At 33.0% G+C, this 10,622-nt stretch overlaps 2 protein-coding genes across 2 annotated transcripts in view; one reads left to right on the top strand and one right to left on the bottom strand.

Annotated features, from left to right (window-relative positions):
- LOC119499314 overlaps nt 1–10,622 on the bottom strand; it is an 843,332-nt gene that overhangs the window by 303,019 nt on the left and 529,691 nt on the right. The gene's annotated exons all lie outside the window — the stretch shown is intronic.
- On the top strand, nt 1,869–4,995 carry LOC119498450 (tripartite motif-containing protein 16-like). Its single transcript, XM_037787414.1, has one exon. It carries the CDS (start codon nt 2,252–2,254, stop codon nt 3,926–3,928), a length of 1,677 nt encoding a protein of 558 aa, XP_037643342.1. The 5' UTR covers nt 1,869–2,251; the 3' UTR covers nt 3,929–4,995.

The following is a 10,622-nucleotide window of genomic DNA, read 5'->3' on the forward strand; positions in this document are numbered from 1 at the left end:
ATTAATAAAATAATAATAAAACAGAATACAATTATACAACCTAAATAAAATAAGTAATTCATGAAATTACAATAAAATAGAATAAAATTAACAATAAAATTATACAACTTAAATAAAATTAGATTAATAAAATAACAATAAAATAGAAAAGAATAATAAATAATTCAATTTACGACTTGGAAAAAAATAAAAATATGTCTGGAAAAAGTCATAGTATAGTATATCAAATAATGTCATGAAAAAAAAATCATAGTATAGTAAGTTGAAAAATATCATGAAAAAAAAGTCAAAGAGAAGTCCAACATGACACGCGACATGCACGCCACCAACATCCCCGAGTCCGCCACCGGGCCCTTCGCTTAGTTTACCTCCACACCGGGCCTTTCTCTTAGTTCTCCTCCACGCCGTGCCTTTCTCTTAGTTTACCTCCACGCTGGGCCCTTCTCTTAGTTTACCTCCACGCCAGGCCTTTCTCTTAGTTTGCATCCAAGCCGGGCATTTCTCTTAGTTTACCTCCACGCTGGGCCCTTCTCTTAGTTTACCTCCACGCCGGGCCCTTCTCTTAGTTTACCTCCACGCTGGGCCCTTCTCTTAGTTCGCATCCAACCCGGGACCTTCTCTTAGTTTACCTCCACGCTGGGCCCTTCTCTTAGTTTACCTCCACGCCGGGCCCTTCTCTTAGTTTACCTCCACGCTGGGCCCTTCTCTTAGTTCGCATCCAACCCGGGCCCTTCTCTTAGTTTACCTCAACACTGGGCTCTTCTCTTAGTTCACCTCCATGCCGGGCTCTTCTCTTAGTTTACCTCCAAGCCGGGCCCTTCTCTTAGTTTACCTCCACGCCTGAACTGAAAGTGTTGAATCTCATTACGTTGGATCCTTAAAACTTTCTCGAGCTTCATTTGAAAAGAGAGAAAATGAACTTTCTTTACACTTCAGAAACATTTTGCAGCATTAAGTCATAAAAACTCATGGAGCTGAACAGTTAATCCATTTGGCTTTTGTCCTGAATGTCACTTATTTATTTATTATTTTCATCATTTTTTAATAGTATTTTGATGTTTTTTTGGTTTGTATGTACATAAAATAAATTTTAATGCAGATGATAATTTGTGTCTTCAGAAGGTGTTAAAGTGAAATATCTTATTTAAATGTTTATTTGTTTTGTTTTGTCCACTAGATGTCGCCAGCAGACACATTATCTGTTCCTGAACATGTATAATATTTATATTTGACTTCTATTTATGGAACCCAGCAGCCGTGCTAAAAGTTTAATATATAAATAAGTAAATAGTTATAATAGTATGAATATTTATAATATTGTTATTGTTCGACACAGTAAATTTCGGTAGACATTAAATATATGACAAAAGAATTGAAATAATTTAGTTTTACTTTTGTACGGCTCTTTGTAGGCGGACGTTTCACTGGCGTCCGGTAGTCGCTTTCAGTCCAAAATGGCGGAGGCGTAGCTCTGCTGCCGGGGGCTGACTTTGCAACAGCTATAATTTATTATATCTTCAACGGTGCAACACAGAGTTAACAGTACAATTATTCAGCCGTGCAATAATCTGGTGTTAACACTGCATTTAATTATATAGTACATTTAAACTAATATTCTTATTTATTTACACTATTTATACATTTATATTTTTTGCATAGATCTTATTTTTCAGCATTATTATTTGCACTGTTATACATATTTCTTATTTATATTTTCTTATGATTTCTCTATTTTTATGTATATTTATTTATATTCTACAGTGGGAGCAAAATCAACTCAATCTTCCTCCCCGGGGGTCAATAAAGTATTTCTGATTCTGATATTTATTTATTTATTTATTTATAGGACGTTTGTCCCAAAGCTTGCTGCTGTATTTCTCCCCTCCACCTTAAAGCAGGAGCTTCATTGAGCTGTTAGTGAGACTACAGACAGAGTTCACTCCACCACCGAGGGGGAGGGTGGAGGGGCTGGATTATCTCTCTCATACCGCTCCTCTTCCTGGAATGAAGCAGAGTCTGATAACCCCTCCCTCCTCTTCCTCCTCTCAAACACAACAGCTGCACTCTGTCCTCTTATTTCCTCGTTCCCTCCCCTTCAGATCTACAGTTTTGAAGCTGGGTGTAACCGACATGGTGGTGCAGTGAGAGCTGACAGGCTGCATTCAGTGCACATGTTGTTTAGATCAGAGCTCAAACTAGTTTCACTTCTCAGGAAGTGAGACTCAGACAGTCATCGTCTCTGAGAGGTGAAATGGCGCAGCAAGAAAATCAGCTGGACCACGAAAGGTTCTCTTGTTCCATCTGTCAGGATCTACTGAAGGATCCGGTGACTACTTCCTGTGGACACAGCTACTGCATGAACTGTATTAAAGGCTTCTGGGATGGAGAGGATGAGAAGAAGATCTACAGCTGCCCTCAGTGTAGGCAGACCTTCACACCGAGGCCTGTCCTGATGAAAAACACCATCATATCAGATTTAGTGGAGGAACTGAAGAAGACTGGACTCCAAGCTGCTCCTGCTGATCACTGCTATGCTGGACCTGAAGATGTGGCCTGTGATTTCTGCACTGGGAGGAAACTGAAAGCCTTCAAGTCCTGTCTGGTGTGTCTGGTCTCTTACTGTGAGAAACACCTCCAGCCTCATTATGATGTGGCTCCATTAAAGAAACACAAGCTGGTGGAGCCCTCCAAGAAGCTCCAGGAGAACATCTGCTCTCGTCACAACGAGGTGATGAAGATTTTCTGTTGTACTGATCAGCAGTGTATCTGTTATCTCTGCTTAATGGATGAACATAAAGGCCACGACACCGTCTCAGCTACAGCAGAAAGGACCGAGAGGCAGAGAGAGCTGGAGGTGAGACGACTCAACATCCAGCAGAGGATCCAGGACAGAGAGAAAGATGTGAAGCTGCTCCAACAGGAGGTGGAGGCTGTCAATCCCTCTGCTGATAAAGCAGTGGAGGACAGTGAGAAGATCTTCAACGAGATGATCCGTCTCATGGAGAAAAGAAGCTGTGATGTGAAGCAGCAGGTCAGATCCCAGCAGGAAAGTGAAGTGAGTCGAGTCAAAGAGCTTCAGGAGAAGCTGGAGCAGGAGATCACTGAGCTGAAGAGGAGAGACGCTGAGCTGAAGCTGCTGTCACACACAGAGGATCACAACCAGTTTCTACACAACTACCCCTCACTGTCACCGCTCAGCGAGTCTACATCCAGCATCGATATCCTTCCTGTGAGATACTTTGAGGACGTGACGGCGGCTGTGTCAGAAGTCAGAGATAAACTACAGGACGTTCTGAGAGACAAATGGACAACCGTCTCTCTGAGAGGGACTGAAGTGGATGTTTTACTGCCACAACCAGAACCCAAGACCAGAGCTGGATTCTTACAGTATTCAAGAGAAATCACACTGGATCCAAACACAGCACACACACTGCTGTTATTATCTGAGGGGAACAGAAAAGCAACATTCATGAGAGAACATCAGTCTTATCCTAGTCACCCAGACAGATTCACTGGTTGGTATCAGGTCCTGAGTAGAGAGAGTCTGACTGGACGTTGTTACTGGGAGGTGGAGTGGAGAGGAGATGGAGTTTATGTAGCAGTCGCATACAAGAGTATCAGCAGATCAAGGAGGGAGGATGAATGTATATTTGGACTCAGCGACAAATCTTGGATGTTAGATTGTAACAATAACAGGTATACATTTCATTACAACAGTGTTCAAACTCCCGTCTCAGGTCCTCTGTCCTCCAAAGTAGGAGTGTACCTGGATCACAGTGCAGGTATTCTGTCCTTCTACAGCGTCTCTGAAACCATGACTCTCCTCCACAGAGTCCAGACCACATTCACTGAGCCTCTCTATGCTGGACTAATGCCTTATTCTATTTTTAGTGTTGGAGACTCTGCTGAGTTGTGTAAACTCAGATAGACAGAAGTCATTTAAAGGGACAGAGGGTTAAATTGTCAGACTGCTAATTAGAACAAAACTCGAATGGCGCTGTCCGGTAATGTTATTCCAGTTGTTGTTTTTTTTGTACCAGGCTGTAAACATGTTTATTTCTGCTGTACAGTTTTAACACGGAGGTCTGTGGGGATTGACTCTCTATTGGAGCCTCTAGTGGCCGTTAGAGGAACTGCAGTTTGTTGGCACTTCTGCATCGGCTTCACTGCTCAGCACCGGAGGTTCCCGCTTGGTTTTAACTCTTAAACTCATTTAGTCTCTGTGTTTGTCGCTGATTGTTGCGTCATGTCTTCACTGCACAGAGATCAGCTGTCACTCAAACGTTGTGGGCGGTACTTTGACGTCGTCTCATGATTTGTAAATGTTTGAGTGTCTTCAGGTGGCGCTCCGTCCTGTGTCTGTTTCACTGCTCATGATGATGATGATGATGTTTCTCTACATGAAGATGTAAACTCCTCTGAGCTCTAAATGTGTGATGAATATTCGTAGTGATGTATTTGTATGTTGTTGTGTCTCTTCCACTGCATGGCTCTGAAGAGACAAACGACATTTGTGGTTTCCCCTACAATTATGCACCCGTTTGACGACGACGACTGACAACTAATTGAGTGTTTGTGTGCGAGTGTGCAAGAGAGAGAGAGAGAGAGAAAATTAGAATTTCGCTCACAATTGTAACGACAGTTTCAGCTGAATTGTGGCTGTTTGTTAGCATGAATACAACGCTATAGAAATGGAATGCCAGGATTGGAAATCACATTCCTCGTGGTGTTTCATCACAAATGTGCAAAAGCATCAAAACCTCTTGAAGTATGTAGCTTACTTAGTTTGTTTGTTGTTCTGAGGTATTCTAGAAGTGTAATTATCCTGATTATAATCAATAAGGAGATCATTCATTATTCTCTTTCACATGGCTGAGATTCTGGTCAAACCAGCTGATGGTGAACATGAGATCATTGAATCCTTTAACAGACTTTACTGATGGGATGTGTGAACAAAGTGACGCTTCACATGATGAATAAACTAATGTGAACAAAGTCTTTTCTTCCTGTCTTCATTCCAGAGTATCAGACACAGCCGGTGGAGAACATGTGAAACTACAATGAGAGAATAACTGAGGCCTCCTGAAACACCACAAAGTCCAGAGTTCATGTTCAGAGCAGGAGAGCGTTTGTCAGTCGGTCTCTGTCCTTTCAGCTTTCCTCACTAAAACAGCTTCGTCACACACAAACGAGCAGAGTTTTCTATCACTCGTTGCTGTTTCTTTACAGACAACATTTTCTTTGTGCTCTGAGTCAATAGAGAGGATTTATTACGCAGACTTCAGAAACTGGAGAAACAGTCAGAATTCAATTGGTCAAGTAATTAATAAAAAATAATATAGAAAACAATTTTACAATTTAAATACAATAAAATAAGTAAATAATAAAATGACAATAAAATAGAATAAAATCATACAACTTAAATAAAATAAGTAATTCATAACAAAAATAATAGAAAACAATTTTACAACTTAAATACAATAAAATAAGTGATTAATAAAATAATAAAATAGAATAGAATTATACAACTTAAATAAAAAAGGGATTAATAAAAAATAAAATATAAAAACAATTTTACAACTTAAATAAAATAAAATAATTAATTAATAAAGTAGAATAAAATAATACAACTTAAATTCAATACAAAATAAGTCATTAATAAAATAACAATAAAACAGAATCAAATCATACAACTTAAATTAAATAAGTAATTAATAAAATAGAATAAAATTATACAATTTAAATATAATAAAATGAGTCATTAATAAAATGACAATAAATTAGAATACAATTATACAACTTAAATAAAAGAAGTAATTAATAAAATAACAAATGAGATAGAATAAAATTAACAATAAAATTATACCACTTATATAAAATTCTATAAATTAAAATAACAATAAAATACAATAAAATTATAATAAAATTAACAATAAAATTATACAATTCAAATAAAATTAGATTAATTAAATAACAATAAAATAGAATACAATTATGCAACTTCAATAAAATTATATTAATAAGATAACAATAAAATAGAATAAAAATATATAACTTAAATAAAATAAGTAATTAATAAAATGACAATAAAATAGAATAACATTATAATAAAATTAACAACAAAATTATACAACTTAAATAAAATTATATTAATAAAATAATAATAAAACAGAATGAAATTATACAACCTAAATAAAATAAGCAATTAATAAAATGACAATAAAATAGAATAAAATTAACAATAAAATTATACAACTTAAATAGAATTAGATTAATAAAATAATAATAAAACAGAATGAAATTATACAACTTAAATAAAATTAGATTAATCAAATAAAAATTAAATAGAATATAATTATAATAAAATGAACAATGAAATTATACAACTTAAATAAAATTAGATTAATAAAATAAGAATAAAATAGAATACAATTACACAACTTAAATAGAATAAGTTATTAATATAATAACAATAAAACAGAATAAAATTAACAATAAAATTATACAACTTAAATCAAATTAGATTAATAAAATAACAATAAAACAGAATAATATTATACAACCTAAATAAAATAAGTAATTAATAAAATGACAATAAAATAGAATACAATTAACAATCAAATTATACAATTTAAATCAAATTAGATTAATAAAAAAACAATAAAATAGAATGAAATTATACAACTTTAATAAAATTTGATTGTTAAAATAACAATAAAATAGAATAGAATAATAAATTAAAAAAATTACAACTTGGAAAAAAATTAAAATAAAATAAATATATATTTATATATATATACATATATATATGTATATATATATACAGTATATATACAGTATGTGTGTGTGTGTTAAAGAAGTAGCCTCATTGAGCTGTGAGTGTGACTACAAACAGAGTTGGAGAATTAGGAGGTACAGCAGTGAGCGGATTCTGCTTCAACAGGTGACTCTCTGGTCACTTGGTGAGCTGGATATCACCTGCAGCAGGTGAGCTCAGCAGCGTGTTTGGCTCTATTCTGTCCATGTGAAGAAAACAGACAGACGATTCCAGAACCGGTTAATATAAAACCCACATCGTGAGCTCAACCGAAACCACCGGTACCACCATGGACCGGTACCGGTACCGGGTCAGACTGTGGGGGTTGGAGCCATCTCAGAGGGCTGATTAGATCCAGGTGATCCAGGTGATCCAGGTGAAAGGTGGAGGTGTTTGATTAGAGCAGATGGAGCTTCTCTCTGTTTGAGTGGTAATAACCGGATGGATGAGGAGAAAGTTCTGTCAGTTTTCTGGTGACATCAGAGGACAGAACCAGAACAAACCTCCACAGTGGGAATAAAAACAGGCTCTGATTAGGTCAACTCTGACTGGCTCTCCCATGTGGATCAATAAGTTCCTGTTCTTCATCATCAGAGAGTCCAGGATCTGCTCTTCATCATCAGAGAGTCCAGGATCTGCTCTTCATCATCAGAAAGTCTAAGATCTGCTCTTCATCATCAGAGAGTCCAGGATCGGCTCTTCATCATCAGAGAGTCCAGGATCTTCTCTTCATCATCAGAGAGTCCAGGATCTGCTCTTCATCATTAGAGAGTCCAGGATCTTCTCTTCATCATCAGAGAGTCCAGCATCTGCTCTTCATCATCAGAGAGTCCAGGATCTGCTCTTCATCATTAGAGAGTCCAGGATCTTCTCTTCATCATCAGAGAGTCCAGGATCTGCTCTTCATCATCAGAGAGTCCAGGATCTTCTCTTCATCATCAGAGAGTCCAGGATCTGCTCTTCATCATCAGAGAGTCCAGGATCTGCTCTTCATCATCAGAGAGTCCAGTATATAGTAGTACAGTATGTCAAAAAATTCATGTCAAAAAATCAAAGTATAGTATGTTGAAAAATATGAAAAAAGTCATAGTATAGGATGTCGAAAAATTTTATAAAAAAAAGTCATAGTATAGTATGTCGAAAAATATGAAAAAAACTTCATAGTACAGTATGTCGAAAAATATGAAAAAAGTCATATTATAGGATGTCGAAAAATATCAGGAAAAAAAGTCATAGTATAGTATGTCAAAAAATTCATGTCAAAAAATCAAAGTATAGTATGTCAAAAATATCATGAGAAAAAAATCATAGTATAGTATACCAAAAAATATCATGAGAAAAAAATCATGGTATAGTATGTCAAAAAATTCATGTCAAAAAATCATAGTATAGTATGTCAAAAAATATCATGAAAAAAAGTCATAGTATAGTTACTATACTATGACTTTTTTTCATGATATTTTTTGACATACTACACTATGATTTTTTTTACTATACTATAGTATATCGAAAAATTCATGTCAAAAAATCTAAGTATAGTATATCGAAAAATATGAAAAAAAGTCATATTATAGGATGTCGAAAAATATCAGGAAAAAACGTCATAGTATAGTATGTCAAAAAATGTCATGAAAAAAAAATCATATTATAGTATGTCGAAAAATATGAAAAAAGTCATAGTATAGTATGTCGAAATATTTCATGAAAAAAAGTCATAGTATAGTATATCAAAAAATTCATGTCAAAATATCATAGTATAGTATTTCGAAAAATATGAAAAAAGTCATATTATAGTATATCAAAAAATTCATGTCAAAAAATCAATGTATAGTATGTCGAAAAATATCATGAAAAAAATCATAGTATAGTATGTCAAAATATTTCATGAAAAAAAAGTCATAGTATAGTATAATTTACATACAACATAGTATAGAAAAATTTTATAAAAAAAAGTAATATTATAATATATCAAAAAATTCATGTCAAAAAATCAAAGTATAGTATATCAACAAATATGAAAAAAGTCATATTATAGGATGTCGAAAAATTTTATTAAAAAAAAGTCATGGTATAGTATGTCGAAAAATATGAAAAAAGTCAATGTATAGTATGTCAAAAAATTCATGGAAAAAAATCATAGTATAGTATGTCAAAAAATATGAAAAAAGTCATAGTATAGTATGTCGAAATATTTCATGAAAAAAGTCATAGTATAGTATGTAGAAAAATATCATGAGAAAAAAATCATAGTATAGTATGTCAAAAAATATGAAAAAAGTCAGTATAGTATGTAGAAAAATATCATGAAAAAAAGTCATAGTATAGTATGTCGAAAAATATGAAAAAAGTCATAGTATAGTATGTCGAAATATTTCATGAAAAAAAAGTCATAGTATAGTATATCAAAAAATTCATGTCAAAAAATCAAAGTATAGTATGTCAAAAAATGTCATGAAAAAAAATCATAGTATAGTATATCAAAAAATTCATGTCAAAAAATCAAAGTATAGTATGTCGAAAAATATGAAAAAAGTCATATTATAGGATGTCGAAAAATATCAGGAAAAAAAAGTCATAGTATAGTATGTCAAAAAATATCATGAGAAAAAAATCATAGTATAGTATGTCAAAAAATATCATGAGAAAAAAATCATAGTATAGTATGTCAAAAAATATCATGAGAAAAAAATCATAGTATAGTATGTCAAAAAATATGAAAAAAGTCATAGTATAGTATGTCGAAATATTTCATGAAAAAAAAGTCATAGTATAGTTTGTCAAAAAATATCATGAGAAAAAAATCATAGTATAGTATGTCAAAAATATCATGAGAAAAAAATCATAGTATAGTATGTCAAAAAATATCATGAGAAAAAAAGTCATACTATAGTATGTCGAAAAATTTCATGAAAAAAAAGTCATAGTATAGTATGTAGAAAAATTAATGGAAAAAAGTCATAGTATAGTATGTAGAAAAATTAATGGAAAAAAGTCATAGTATAGTTTATCAAAAAATTCATAGTATAGTATGTCGAAAAATTTCATGAAAAAAAGTCATATTATAGGATGTCGAAAAATTTTAATAAAAAAAGTAATATTATAGTATATCAAAAAATTCATGTAAAAAAATCAAAGTATAGTATGTCAACAAATATGAAAAAAGTCATATTATAGGATGTCGAAAAATTTTATTAAAAAAAAGTCATAGTATAGTATGTCGAAAAATATGAAAAAAGTCAATGTATAGTATGTCAAAAAATTCATGAAAAAAAAATCATAGTATAGTATATCAAAAAAAATCATGAGAAAATAAATCATAGTATAGTATGTCAAAAAATTCATGTCAAAAAATCAAAGTATAGTATGTCGAAAAATATCATGAGAAAAAAATCATAGTATAGTATGTCAAAAAATATCATGAGAAAAAAATCATAGTATAGTATGTCAAAAAATATCATGAAAAAAAGTCATAGTACAGTATGTCTTAAAAAGTAAAAAAGAAAAGAAATAGAATAGTATGTCATAAAGTCTTATTACTATACGAAGACTTGTCAGAAAAAGTCAAAAGTCATAGCATAGTATTCCGAAAAAAAGTAAAAAAAAAAATGTAATAGCACAGTATGTCAAAAAGACAAAAAAGTCTTAGTATAGTATGTCATAAAAAGTTAAAATGTCCAAAAAACCCTCACACATTCACTGATCTGGAGGTCAGAGGTCAAGGGACCCCTTTGAAAACGGCCATGAAAGTTTTTCCTCGCCAAAATTTAGTGTCAGTCTGGAGCGTTATTTAACCTCCTTCACTACC

The sequence above is a fragment of the Sebastes umbrosus genome, chromosome 12 (genome assembly GCF_015220745.1).
Source record: "Sebastes umbrosus isolate fSebUmb1 chromosome 12, fSebUmb1.pri, whole genome shotgun sequence".
NCBI lineage: Eukaryota > Metazoa > Chordata > Actinopteri > Perciformes > Sebastidae > Sebastes > Sebastes umbrosus.